Below are 15,332 nucleotides of genomic sequence, written 5' to 3'. Positions count from 1 at the left end.
AGGATGCATTAAAACATCCAAACACACATGGAAATACAGAAAACAAGGCAAAAAAAAAAATCTAAATTTGATCTGACCACCTTTATTCTTCAATACTGCTTGAAGTCTTTTAGGCAAGCTTTCTTGTAGTTTCTTTAAGTAGTATTCAGGAATAGTTCTCCAGGCTTCTTGAAGGATATTTTAAAGCTCTTCTTTGGATGTTTGCTGCCATTTGTTGCATTCACTGTCAAGATAATCCCACACTGCTTGAACCGGGATCTGGGGAGGCCAATCCATGACTGATAGTGTTGCATTGTCTGTCTTTACTTTTATATTTGGCACTATCTCATCCTAAAACAAGTAGCCACTGCCAGTCAGAAGCCTTCCAGATGGTACTGCATGGTTAGTTTTAAGTGGCTGTCTTAAAAACAACAAACAAGAAAAACATTCCTTTGAAAATGATCGGGTAAAAAGACTTGGCTGATAATGAGTGAAAAAACAGCCACTGCCCATAGAAAACATTTACAAAACCTCCAGAAAGCCGGGAGAACTACTGCTCAACTATTACTTGGAAGTAAGATATAAAGAAATGAGTGGTGGCTCAAGACGTTTACACAGTACTGTATGCAAATAAGCTATGAGCGTCTTGGATCTCAAAGATGTAATTACCATGTACAAGTATTATATCTACTATTCTACCATTTGTAATACATTTTAAAAAAAAAAAAGGTTCCATTACATTCGAGGTCACTAACTATCTGGTATGACTAAGTGGCTGCTAGACTAAAGGGGGCAGTAGTGACTATAATTGATCATCAAAAAAAAGAAGAAAGAACCCCTGATGTGATAAAATGATATTAATATTAATAGCTCTTTCTCTGTTCAGTTTCCCCTTCGCTCATTCTGTCACATGCAGACGAGCATGCACATGCACACACACAAACAGCAGCTACTCCAATGAGGGAGGTAATGATCCATAGCACTGCCCATACCCATGGAGTGCTAACCAAGGCCTCATCTCTGCCAAGGGAGCACCCTTTACTGTCCATGCCTGATTCCCTGTCAGCCTGCCAGGGTAGAAGGAATTACACAGACCCTGCAGGAGAGGAGGCTGTTAATGTAGTTCAGGCAGCCGCTACCTTCCCTCCATTGTGTAGGCTGCTAGTACCGTAAACTGGATTATATAAGAAGATGAAAAAAGTAATTTCATCATTGCTACTTTCTGTTACAGTGACTATGTCGATAATGTTGTCATAATAAGAATTTTTTGCCTTTTCCAGGGGTCTGGTTGGAAGGTGAGCTGTATGGTAAGGTCAGGTAAACTTAAACAAGTCAGTACTTTCATAATTATTAGTCATTTGGATTTAATTAGTTCATAAAAACAACGTTTTTTTTCTGTAAAAATAGGCTGATGCTGTAGCAAGACCTATTAATTGTTAAAAGACAAGTGGCAGTATGACTATGATAAAAATTAAACATGGCTTGCATGCTCATCATAAGGTTCTATATTCTCAAGTGATGATCAGTTGATATAAAAGTGCAGTATTCCGGCAAATGCAACATAACAGAAAACCCCCCCACAGATTAATATTAACGTCTTTGAGCAAGTACAAAAAAATTGCATTAATGTAAACTCAAGGGAAAAAGTTAAACAAAGTGAGGAAAAGGTAAAATTTTGGTTTAGAAATCTGATATTCTCAACAAGTTCTTGTGCAGCCATAATCATAACGATATCCTGTTCCTGCTTTAAGGACAAAGAGCTGAAGAACAGGCCAAGTCGGTGAATGGAGAAGAGTAAACAATGGATACCCGATCCATTACTCCTGCTCTAACAAATGCTCTTGCACTCAGCTCCCTTGTCTAATTTGCTCATTTAACACAGCCATTTGTCTTAGGCAGCAGCAATCATTAAAAAGTAATCAAGGGACAGATTGAGAAAGGGAGGGCTTAGACGGAGAGAGTAAGAGTGGTAGGGGAAAGCCAGTTCTGCTACATATCCTCCATCTTACTTGACTGTTACACAGGAGTAGACATGCTTCTCAATCTATGTCTATCTTACGCTCTCCCTCTGTGTAATGATTCAAGCTTAAAGGTCAACATGATGTGGTATCGAGAAAAAAACCAAACAAAATAAACAACCCACCCATATTTCTTGTGCAATTCTACTTCCTAGTATTTTATTACCCTAAAGCTGCACATGGTTGCACTGTGTCGCTACTCGTTTTACATCATTACTAGATAAACACAGTCATCACAGAAAATTAGACTTGGGTTGTGCAAATGGATCTTGAATTTGCTGGGGTAAACTGCTGTTTGGAAATGAAGGCCACAGCTATAGTGGTTTAATGAAGGCAGAGCTAGCACTCAGATTGGCGCCTCAGCGGTAAAATCTCTCAATGCATGGTCATCACAACAGAAACCACCCTCAAAGTAGTCGTTTCCTTTATTGGAGAGAGTAAAAAGAGCACAGCACAGGGAATGTCATTATTACAGTAAGAAAACAGGGATGCAATCACTAAACTCCCTACGCTAGCCGAATTTGTTTTACTAAACGTGTCATCAGGTTTTTAAAAAATTTAAGGTAGAAGGAATAAGAAGATTTTATTTACTGAAGCTCACTAGGAAAGTCCAATAACAGGCTGTGGCTAAATAACAGCTTCATGAGATTTCTCTACTGTGTTTTCAGAGATGACTGTGAGAAGAGAAAGCGAGAGATGAGGGCCTCAGGTTTGAATCGGAAACGGATCATGGATTTACCCCATTAAAATAGGGGGTACCCCTTGAGGTTGTGCAGAGGTCAGAGTGTTTAACCTTATGTTCTCTGACATTTCACTCATGCTCTAACCCAAAACCACTCACTCGTGTAATGCCTCTCCCATCCCATTCATGTCTGACCACGGATTGATAAAATAACACAACCTCAGCAGCACGTGCATCCATCCATCCAACCACACACACACCCACACACCAAATGGGACACATAGAAAGATAACCCCTGGCTGCCCCCCTTTCCCCCAACAAAGGCTGTTCTCCTCTCCTGGGTAAAGAAGAACTGGGCATGAGTGGGACATTGTCTTGACAGATCATTCATCAACGTCACAGGAGAGCCAGTCTCTGAAGACTCCCCTGACACACACCGGATGGGTCTCATGGTTGTGCCTGCTTAACTGCAACACATGCTGCTTCTAATGTGTATGCATGTAAATGAGTGTGTAGTTTGTAATTGAGTTTGTTTAAGCTTAAAAAGTCAAGCTTAAACAGGGGCACAATGCCAGGTGTGTGAATAACGTCTTTTTTTTAAATTAGTTTGTGCCACAAGCCAGTGTACCTCTAGTGCCAGTCCTAAGCCTGGATAAATGGCCAGGAAGGGCATTTGCCACAAATTTGTGGCCAAACCAAACAAGCGAATAATATAAAACAAGATTTCCATAATGAAAAGGTCAGGGCCCACTGGTGTTGTTAGCCAACAGAGTGACGGTGGAAACGGTGACGGTGTGCTACTTTTGGCCAGAGACAAAGGAAGAGGAGAACGTATATGAGAGGACAGCGTGAGAAAAGGAGAAGATATGTACAGGGGTGCTAGAGGGTTGTGACTGAAGATTATGCTAGGGATAGGCTGTGATGGAGGCAGAGGATCTGCCATGGCGACCACTAAAGAGAGCAGCTTAAATCATACCAAGAAGACCACCTTTGTGATTTACTGTTGCTTGATACATAAAAAAAATTGCTTTACAATGCCAACATTCAAGGACTTCAAACATTTTGTATATACTTCCCACTTATCATATACACATAAAAACATGTGAAAAAGAAAGTTGTCCCTGGACTCTGTGGAAAAATTACTATACTCTGGCTGCTTTCATAGGAGGGATAAGTATCATCCTGCTGAATCATGGCGTCTTTTTGTTTTTCACACCACTGCCAAAAACTGTGAAAACTGTCTATTTCTGACGATTATACAAACACACATGAACTCCCTCCATCAATTATAATTAAGTACAAGCAATCAGTCCTCTAATGGACTGTATATAAACAAAACAGAGAAACTAACTAATCTGGAAGATTTTGAGAGAACTGAGAAACATAAGATGTACTTGGGAGATAAAAAAAGGTGTGAAATGCATTGTTTTTTATTGATGTCACAGCTTTTTCAAAAGCAAATATTCTGCAAATTCTTTATGAAGTTTTGAAAGCAGCTTTGAGGTTGATTGATCTCTTTCCGCAACTCATTTCGCTTATTCAGCCTGAATCTTTTCATAACCTTTGAGTAAACATAATTGTGTTTACCTTTCATCTAAAACGGTAACATAACGAACACTCAGTTACTCCAGATGAAATCTTTGAAAATGGCAAAACAGATGTAGTTTTGAGTGCCATCGAATGAAATGCCAACATTGTAGAACCGTTGGTAAAATCAGCTCATCATCAAAATTATGAAAATCTAATCACATATTTATGTGAGGCTGGATATTTTTAAAATGAGAAATGGAAAATAACGGATATAACTATGATGGCCACAGTAAGGCGTAATAAGTTACTATAAAATAAATGCTTGTACACAACCTGCGGGTGGACAAATTGAGGTATTAAAAGAATGCATCTTTTCCTCCACCACCACCACAATCATGACTTTTAATACAAACATGCATTAAGCTTCGCAAGTGTTTTAATTGAGAGATGAGGAGCAATATCACACTTGAATGATTACAGATGGGCTTCTACATTACACACACCCTATTTACGCCCACACACAAACACAAATGCGGGGTAAAATATGGAGCTTCTGCACATACTAATCCTGGGAATCACTCTGGAGTTCAAATGTGCCATTTGAATCTCCGCTGTGACCCCAAACTCCATTCTAGTAATCACCCCATAATCCCCGAGTTTTTTGGTGTGTGTGTTTTGGTTCCCCCAACTACCTTCTCACATATTGGCAAATACCATGAATTATTTATCACAACAACTCGATTGACATGTCGGTGAATGAAAGTTATATTTTATAATGCAGTTGAATGCTTTATGTTGGGGGAATGCATGTGTTTTCTGTGTTAAGCATTAGGTCTACATGTAAAAACATAAACAATACTCACAAAACACAAAGATTTTCATTTGCAGATTAAAAATTCAAGCAAAACCTTCTATCAGGAGCCTTCAGCCTGTTTTCTTTAAAACCAGAGGGCATGTCTGTGGTTGAGCTGACATTTTAACTTCTCCTTCTGTAACTGACTCCGTCCAAAGGCAAAGATTATGTCTTGTTACACACAGAAACTCTGTGGAAGCAATGCGTGGTGTGAACATGCACCACCCAGGGCTGTTCAAGGTGTTTTCTTGGCTTATTTAAAGGCTCTCTCTAATACACCACACAATTCTTTTTAATAATATATAACTATTATAGTTGTGCAAAAATATATTTAAAAAAAATACTACCAAAAAAAGTACAGCTGTGTCAAATATCAATGGCAGTGGCAGGTTACTGGCCCAGGGCAGCTGGGTGTGAGCCTCAGGAGTACATGTGTTTGGTGTGAGATAACCAGACAAAGGTGGGTGGCAGGTATTGTTAGACCTTCAGCAGTGAGGAAGGAGGAAGAAGAGAAATAAGCCTTTGAGGTGAACAAACTCAGAAGGAAGTCATAGTGTTCATTTTGTGGAAAAATAAAAAGAAACTTCTGCACTAATTAAATATTAAAGATAGACTGAAGGTGCTACTACCAAGATGAGAACATAAGATCACACAATCTCTAGAGAGCACCATGTAGACTTAGTGATTACAACTTTGTGTCTCTTGGTCGAGGAGGAAAAAAAAAGATTGAAGGGACTAATTTTAAGCAAAGACAAAAGTGCTGTGGGTAAGAATGGTAAGGTGCTTTATTTCTCGATAATTCTTAATAGCTGTAAAACTGTCAACCGGATGCTTGGCCACAATCGCTTTCATGACAGATAATGTAGCAGAGGGTTCCAAGCAACAGTCAGGAGAAAATGTTGGGAAATGGGAAAGCATTTATATTATTTATTTCTCTGTGAAAATGCCTATTTTGGTCAAATAATAATGGTTGTTGAGCATTTTCCCCTGACAAACTTTTTACTAATAAATGTGGGACTGTCTGATGGTTTTGTTTCTGGTGAAGATGGTTGTCATCTCCCAGTGTGCTGAGGCAGTAAATGAGTGTGTGTGTCTACTGTTCATGTGTGTATACTAACTACCCTAATACCCCCCTTCCTGTTACCTCCCACCTCCACTTGTGCCACAATCACAGGGCACGGCTGATGCAGCTAACAGGTGTATTGTGTTGTGATTGCTGTGTCTGTTGATGGGAACGGGGAGCTGAGAGTCTCCTTAATAAAGAGAATCCCACCACCACCAGCACCATCATCTCCACTGTCTATGTGTGTGCGCAATGGCGCGATTGGGGTTGGGGGTGAGGTGGAAAGCAGGGAGCCAATCAACAAGAAGCGATCAACCCTCCACAAATAAACATTGCCTACACACATAATCGCAAATAAAAAGGTCAGTGTCATTACAGTTACTGGAGGTGGAAGCGTGTGTGCATGCACAATTAACACGTGTATGTGTCTGCATGCGTGCCTGCTTCCAACCTTCTCTCTCTCACAAAGCTACATGTAAATATGAAATCTAAAAGGTCAACATCATTAGCAGTCCATTGGCTGCTGAACACATCCGCAATACCATGAGTGCTCTGGCAGCTGATGGCGAGTGAATGAAATCAGTCTTCATCTGGCTCAAGAACAAGTTATGTTTGTAGACAAACACCCAAAAAATGCAAATAGGTGCACATATGAATAACAAATGCACAGACAATTACTCCATTAACATGCAGATACAAAAGGACTAGTTAGCGGCTATTGTGCGCAGACACTGGGGACCAAGCTGAATGATACTTAGCTGGAAAGAGAGGGCTGATGTGTACTGTAATTATGGCTCTGATGTGGTCTTGACTAATGAAGTAAACAAGCTCAGTACAAACAATTCATCTGCACTCACAGACCCACTAAGAAACACAAGCGCACCAAGTGGCCAGCCAGGTGGCTCGACATCACGGTCTTCAGGGCCTGGGAAATGTGTTCTGGTGGGTTGGTCTCATTGCAGTTGTGTGTCCCCGCATGTGCGCACTGTGTATTCTTGTATGTTAGGACGTCACAAAGTGAGTGTGTAAAGGGGACACTAGGGGGGTTCTACCAAGATTAATGGAGCCAATCTCCACAGCTATCCAGCAGAGTGACCATACCCTCCCTATCCTGTTTTGCTCTTCTATTCTATTCCCCATCTCTCCCTCCGTCTATACTCCTTTCCCTCGATCTAACTCTAATTAAATGAATCAATCAGTGGCAACACTCTGGACAGATAGCATCACACTGCTGCGGCTACCGGCGTGTATGTTTGTGTGTTGCTTTACAGTTGCTGTTTAGATCCTGCAAAAAGGAAAGAAAGACAAGAATGAAATGGGAATAACTATGGTGACAATAAATGAGTGGCTGAGAGCAACAAAGACAAGGCAAGAAAGAAAGTAACCAGAAAAACTGAAAGAATTTGTAAACAGGCAGACATCGGTAGCTTGGCTGCCTTGCTCTTGTTTTTTTTTCTTTTTAAACATTAACTCTCTTCTGGAGACTTATCAGCCCAGGCTATGCTATCACACAGATGCATGAATGGACATTAGCCTTTCCCACTGAGCTATATACAGCCCTAGAAAGCCCTTATCTCATGCTCCTAGTGGACAATATACAGCCAGTGTCACCTCTTAATCATATCAATTTGATGAATACATATACATGATATATAAAAACAGTATTTGACACCGCTGGTACCTAGTGATAGGAAAACCATTGCCCCTATCATTATAACTTATTAACCTATGCCTAGACTGAATGTCTATTGCTTATTAAAGGCTGCTTAAGCAAACATAAGCTGTGATATTCACCTTGACTCTTGTGCAGCCTTTCCACAAAGTCACTCTGTCTGTTTCTCCTGCAGAGATATCACTAACAAAAGGTCAAATAATTCATAAAACATAAATATATTTAATAACTATGATCCACTCCAAAAGTTAATGTCATGGAAATGCATTCATAAATATTCTACCCATGATATGTGAGGGAGCAATGAAAAAAAAGACCATGGGTAACCCCACCACATATTGTATCACAGAGGGTCAGAAGGATAGGATAGCATACATATTGTCTTGCTGTATATGTGTATATATATGAAACACAAAGATTACACAATAATTATGCCTTATTGTGTATACACAGGTTTTTAAAAGTGACCAATGGTCTGTGTACGCATGCCGCTAGGCTCTTACCTCAATGAAATTCTGCACCATACAAAACCCCAAACCCCAAATGCTAATATCTTCTTCCAATTCAAACTATTGCGCACATAAATTTTTGCTTCAGTGGTTGCAGAGAGCAGATGCATCTATAAAATGTGCTCCCCTATGGTTTGCTGTATGCGGCTGCAGCCAAGGTGTATAAGGGAGGGTGTTTAATGTTGTGTAGCGATGCTGGGCTATTCCCCCTCCTCTAACCATGCTGGTTGTGATTCCAGTGTGTGTCTTTCTTTCTTTCTGATAGCATCTGGCACAGAAAATAGTAGGGGACTTAAAAGGGGCACATAAAGTACATATGTGTCCACCAACACCATGGATATGTAGACACAAAGACACGTCTGATTAATCTTTAATTAACTAGTGCAAGCACAGAGACTCACAATATGATTAGATAGAAGTTCCTGACAAAGTACTTTACGCAGAACCAGTTCAAAAACTATTTTAGTATATATTCTCTGGATGAACTCTGTCAAACTCCATTATCAAAAGCTCTCATGACAACTAAGTGAATAGAAAAACTCCACACTGTGAAAGAGAGAGCGCAGTCTGTCATAACAGTGGCCATGTGGATGAAGGCCATCAAAGAAAGCAGTAGGATGGCTCTCAAATTGGAGGCCAAAAACAAAATCACACACAGGTAGCAAAACATACACAACTGCTACCAAAACACACATGAAAAACTTACCATAAACACACAAATGCCATCCTGACCCTAGAATGTGAATCACAAGAGAAGAAGCAGGGAAGGGTCTTTTATTCAGCCCAATTAAAAAAGGCAAAAAGCCCAAACAAAAGGAGTGTTTTATTGCACTCCCCACTATCAGCAGAAAGGCTCATTAGCCACAGCAGCATAATTAGCAAGATGCTGAACTCCTCGTTAAGGAGGGGCCCGAGCCGTAAACAAACCCCGCTGAACTCCAAACGCCCACGGTCTCTCTCTCTGTAATGAACTGCCACCGCTGTTCCCTCCCAGTGAGAAAACCAAGCGCGCAGACAGTAAGGCTCTGACAGAAACAAACACACACAGCAAAACACGCACTCATACGCGTACACACGAGCTGACAACTCATATCCAAGGTCTGCCGCACAAACACCCACAGCAAAAACAAACTGGGACACTGTCTTCCTTGACAACTGCGTGGACAAACACACACTTACATACAAACATTCATATTATAGACCGATATGCAAAAAAATAAAGCGTGCATGCAAAACATACATTTTTACAATACTGGAGACACAGACAGCCATACCCACTAAACATTGAGAATCTGACAGCTGAGACAAATCTTGCCAACTGTCTGAATCTTGACTTTGGCATTGTTATAATCCTCAACCTGCCACGAACCTGTTTTGAATTAAAAAGACTGCCAAAAATCAGCCACGTGAGCCAGTGTTTTAGCAAGTCACAATGAGTTGATTCGATAGTTTGTAAAATCGAATCAACAAAATAAAGCAAGGTAGATATCACAAGATCAGGACAATAACAAAACAACTATGTGCATGCATGTGCACGGGCCCTGACTGTTGAACAGGAAATAATTACTAGGACACCTAAAGAGAAAGCTGTACTTGCACACATAGGCACAACACGAAGAAACATCTAAAAAGTGAAGCCATTTTTCTTCTCTGCTACAGCGGCCATGAAGTGTCACAGTCATGTGGTGTGTGCGTGTCATGGACACACTGAATTTCAGCCACAAAACCCTCAGAAGGTCAGCCATTATTATCAAAAATTTGTTTTTTGCAGAAAAAGGCCCATGAAAGACACATATAAGAGCTACGACATATATGTGCACGTGTGTCACACACTGTAACCACCACTTAGAAACAGCTCCAAAAAGATCAAGCACGATTTCAGCGTTAATTATGATCCTGTGAAATAGTTGGCAGGCTGATCATAATGAGAGAGAAAGTGAGGGAGAAGGGATTCTGAATCTGTCTGTCTAAAAACCTAAACCAAGAAACAGTTCACAGAAAACAGTGAAGTGAATGTACGTAAACAGCTGCATGCATCCAGACATGTGCTATTCGCATATTGTGGGTGCACACAGGTTTGTGAGGTTTTTAACACCAAAAAAGTCCAATGCACTTCAGAGTATCCAGATAAAGCAAAAGTGCTGACAAACCTGATCAAAGCTGGTAGATAATTGCAGTAAAAAGTTTGGAAACCCTATGGAATTACCAGGCTTTTCCTCATTGAAGTGATAATTATAAACAATCTGTTTGAACTAATAACACACAAATACTTTTCTTCTTTTAGGTATTTATGAAACATATCAAATGATTTCTTTGCAACTGTAGGTAGTAACCCTTTGCACAATCATTGTCCAGTCCATGAGTGTTCAGGTGTCCACTTTACACTGAGAAGATTGTTGATTTAACCTGATGATAATTTTTAAGGACACAATTTGTGACGTTGAGTTGTGTGAGTTGTGTTGGCAATACTCTCCACGTTTGTTTCCATTACATACATAGTATCAGTACATTTACAAGTGTTGAACGCTATTACCAAGCATTTAATTGTTGATTGGAATATGGTGAGTGTCTCTTACCTGCAGTAGGGGTCTCTGGACACCGAGAACCTTCATGGTATCAGCATTGGCAAGAATCTTCAGAGGATCAGCTGCCTTGCTAACTGCCTCGATTTCCTTATTAATCTCTGTCCGTACCTAATGGTTGATTGACAAAAGTTTGCGTCAAATAATATATTTACAGGGGAAATGAATGAAGATCTGTTTTCCATGCCATTCCATGGAGTGAGGTAATCAGTAATCAAGTAAATGATCAACTTCCTCCAAAACCTTGCTTCCAGAGAAGGACTTCTTCACAATCCATTTTTAAGTAATTTCGTAAAACCTACCTCTTTTCATTAGCCACAGTATGAGAGTTGATTTTTACTTGTTTTGAATTGTTTTTGTATTAATGGTTTTGCATTTTTATTCTGTTCTTAATATTAAGCACTTTGGTCAGTACTTGCTGTTTTAAAGTGCTTTATGAATAAAGCTGGCTTCGCTTGACTTGGCAAAAGATGCAATAAATGAAAATAGCTGGGAAAATAGATCGCAGCTTGAAAACAACATATCACGTAGGTAACTTAAAAGTGAAAAGAAAATCTAAGAAACTGAGAGACAAATGTTTCCATGAGGCAGAATTACAATTCCATTTGTGCTAAAGCAGTTTTCCATCCATCCATTCGTTTCCGCTTATCCTTTTCAGGGTCGCGGGGGGTGCTGGAGCCCATCCCAGCTGTCATAGGGCGAGAGGCAGGGTACACCCTGGACAGGTCGCCAGTCTGTCGCAGGGCCAACACACAGGGACAGACAACCATTCGCACTCACATTCATTCGCACATTCACACCTAGTGACAATTTGGATTATCCAATTAACCTATCCCCACGAGCTGCATGTCTTTGGACGGTGGGAGGAAGCCGGAGTACCCGGAGGGAACCCACGCAAACACGGGGAGAACATGCAAACTGCCTGATGTTGGAATTGAACTCAGGACCTTCTTGCTGTGCGGCAACAGTGCTAACCACCGTGCTGCCCGCTAAAGCAGTTTTAAACCAAACAAATAAAACACAGATTGATGCAGAATAGATTTAATTTGTGCAGGAAACTCTTCTGTTTAAAATACATGAACCTGCAAACAGGGAGAGATCTATGTTCTATCTATGGCCACATATACTTGGAAAATAACGTGTAGTTGCATTAGCACACCTTATTCTACTGAGCTAAGACCTTGAAATTCAAACGCAACAGTGGTCTCTAGTACTATGCCATTTCGTTTTGAACATGACTAGGCCCTGAAAGTCCATGCTTCAAAACATCAGGTTTGGCTCCGATTCTTCCCGTTGAGCTTCCTTTCATTCACACGAACACTGCTTGTGGTTTCCTGATGTAAGAAGCTAAAATCGCAGGTGAAGTGAGCTTTTATTCTTAAGAAATAAGGCCTTGTGGGTAACCTGTGCGTGATGCAGTTCTAGTGTTGTGAAAAGACTGCAAATTTAGCATCTGAGGAAACCACTGTGAAACGGGGATGAAAAAAAGTCAAAGTATAGAAATATGCCTACATTTCAATATCTAAATGGGAGAGAAATAAAGGCCCGGTGCAAACAATGTTGTGAGCGTCTTGCTCCCTCCCCCTCTTCACTGCAGAGTTTTAAAGGTTATCAGCTAATGAGGCAGGCTAGAGCGAAGACACAGCAGCATTTTGAACTTTTGAATAGCCTTAAAAAAGTTAAACACACACTCTGTAAGCAAGCATTAGTCATTTAACAACAATGAACAATCCAAACTACTAGAAATGTGCAAGTTTCAAAAATATGAGCAGCTTCAGTTACATTATATTAAAAATTTCTGGGAATGTATGTTTATGTATTTACAAAATGTTAATGTGAAACTAAAAATTAGGGCAGGAAATCAACATGTGATGTAAGATGTCAAGATATATATGTATTGTTTACTCTATTATACATATACAATGTTATAAAAAGTTTATTACCACAGACTATCTAGCAATATCCAAGCAACTGTAAATATAAAAAATATAAAAAATAACAAAATTATACTTAAATATGCCTGAAATAATTACATAAAATAATAAATCTTTCTATAAATATTGTAGCTTTCCCCCCCAAACCCAAAAACCTTGATTTCTCTTCAAGGTATCTTAAGAACCTTTGCAGTGATGTGTGTTTTCTTATTCCAACAAATCCTATTGGTCTATTGGTATTTTATGTCAATCCAAATAAAACAAAAAAGTAGTTTACTTTATTCTTTTAAAAACAGGCAATACTGCTAAATCCACCCAATTTACAGTACGAAAAATAAATCAATTAAACTACACTAAGTCAAATTTATTTGTGTTTATTTGTATTCACAAGTTTACACTAAGTGAATGCAGTATAAAAAAAAATCAGTGTTCAGTGAGAGGAGATATATAAATACAATAGCATCTACAATACATTTTTTAAAAATCCAGCATTTAAAAGAGTTTGAGTCTCTAAGTGTCTATAAAAAGCAACAAAAAAAATGTTAAAGATGTAAATTTGGTTGTTGTGCCATTGTGCTTCTTCTCACAGAGAAAACTGAGAATATGTGTTTTGTTTCGCTGTGGTCTTTCTGTCCAGAATGGTGTTGAAACCAAAGGACTTTGACATGGAAATGCTGACACAGCAGATTAAGTGCATAATTGTACAAGTAGACAATACTGAAAGGGATAACAGCTAAATTTAAATTAGGTCGAGTTTTGTTTTTTTAAACACTACCTGAATTTTTTTTAGTTCATTAGTAACCACAGCAGATGTTGACTGCAGTGGAAGAAGTTACAATGAAGCGTAGCTGCGGTTTCTTAATGTGAGGGATTGATTTCTGGGAAAGCTGGTGTTTCACTAAAGCGCTGCACTGACTGCTGATATCGCACTCTGTGAGAATTCATAAAATCCATCAATTTGTCATTATACTAACCTGGTTAAGGAACAGATCATTAATGTAGTAAGTGAGGAAAGCTCGAAGCTGGCACTGCTTGGCTTGACCTGGCCCCATGTTCATCTCTATTTCCTTAATGAATCTGAAAAGAAAAGGAAAAACATACAGATTTTAAGACATCAGAAAAACACCTGTGAGTAGTGGCTCATGTTGAAGTATACAGGCTTGACACCAGCAACACAATAACACTGTATCACTGGATCCAGCATCAATTCAAGGAGTAAGGTCTGCCATAGAAGCAAATTTTGGAAAGCTTTAAATGCCCCTCAAGATGCCTTTCAGTAGGGCAATAAAGCTTAAAGGCTCCAGTGGAGCTCCTTAGAGCCATTAGGGCAAACTTCAGTTAGACTAGCTAACTCTCAGCTGTGTGTTTGCAATAGTGGATGTGTACAGAGAAACACAATGGAAAGTATAAAATAAAACACCAGAGCTTTACAGAGTTATTAATATGAACCAATCACAGCTGCAGAGTGTATGCTCTCAGAATTCTTCCCAAACGCTGGTGTCTGCTTGGTCAGATAGGGTCAGACAGTTATATATGGGTTTGTAGAGGCACATACACACCTCGTTTGTCAAAGAATCACTGGTCACTGGCCTTGTCTCACACACACACCACAGGGCAAACCATGCAAGAGTAAGTGCCTTCTCAACCGCTCAGCACATATAAATGCACAAATAAATCAAACTCCTCACAACAGAATTCTTTGACCTATAAGACAGTTAATGTATGACCTCAACTTCCAGAACAGAGAAACAGAGAGTGTGTAAAGACAAGGAAAAACGAAATGCTTTATGTGGGAAGATCTTGAAAAAGTGAAGACAGGAGATGAACATAATACAGGTCTGAGGCTGTGAAGATAACTCCAATTGGAGATTCAGCTGGACATAACCATTTGTAAAAAAAAAAAAAAAAAAAAAAAAAAAAGAAGGCTACTCCATTGCCTGGTAACCTGTCTCTGTGCTTTAGTAATGCGAAGTGGAAGTTAGGGCCCACAGGCTGTAGCATTGCAGACAACTAGTGACACTTAGTCTATGCTGGAATATAGATCAGTGAAGGTGGATGATTGATTACCTAAAGCTTGCATAAACACACTCACACACACACACACACACACACACACACACACACACACACACACACACACACACACACACACACACACACATGCCCACAAATAAAAACAAATCTCAAAAAGCACACAATGAGCACAAGCCGTGGGATCACACTACTCAGCAACTGTACCCAATTAGTCAGCAAGAGCTGAGCCAGTGTGTTTCTGTATGTGCGTGCATCCTTGTGTGTCAGAGTAGGCAAGAGAGAGACAGGGTGAGCAAGAAACCTAAACCTATTCTAAATCCTCCATTGATTCCCACTGAAACTCACCACAACAGAAAGTTAAGTAGGAAAAACTCTTCTGTGGCCTCATTAAAACCGTCAAGCTTGCAAAACCATGGAGCCCAGATATATATAAATACACACACACACACACACACACACACACACACACACACACA

General features: G+C 39.7%; 1 protein-coding gene across 1 annotated transcript in view; it reads right to left on the bottom strand.

Moving 5' to 3' along the window:
• exoc4 (exocyst complex component 4) overlaps nt 1-15,332 on the bottom strand; it is a 145,163-nt gene that overhangs the window by 39,143 nt on the left and 90,688 nt on the right. Inside the window, exons 12-13 of the mRNA XM_005733441.1 lie at nt 13,797-13,899; nt 10,883-10,999 (exon numbers count right to left, since the gene is read on the bottom strand). Coding sequence (XP_005733498.1) covers nt 10,883-10,999; nt 13,797-13,899 — 220 coding nt within the window. The remainder of the gene's footprint in view (nt 1-10,882; nt 11,000-13,796; nt 13,900-15,332) is intronic.

The sequence above is a fragment of the Pundamilia nyererei genome, unplaced genomic scaffold, assembly GCF_000239375.1.
Source record: "Pundamilia nyererei isolate P.nyererei 1_Seehausen unplaced genomic scaffold, PunNye1.0 scaffold00052, whole genome shotgun sequence".
Lineage (NCBI taxonomy): Eukaryota > Metazoa > Chordata > Actinopteri > Cichliformes > Cichlidae > Pundamilia > Pundamilia nyererei.
This window is presented reverse-complemented; position numbering and strand designations above follow the sequence as displayed.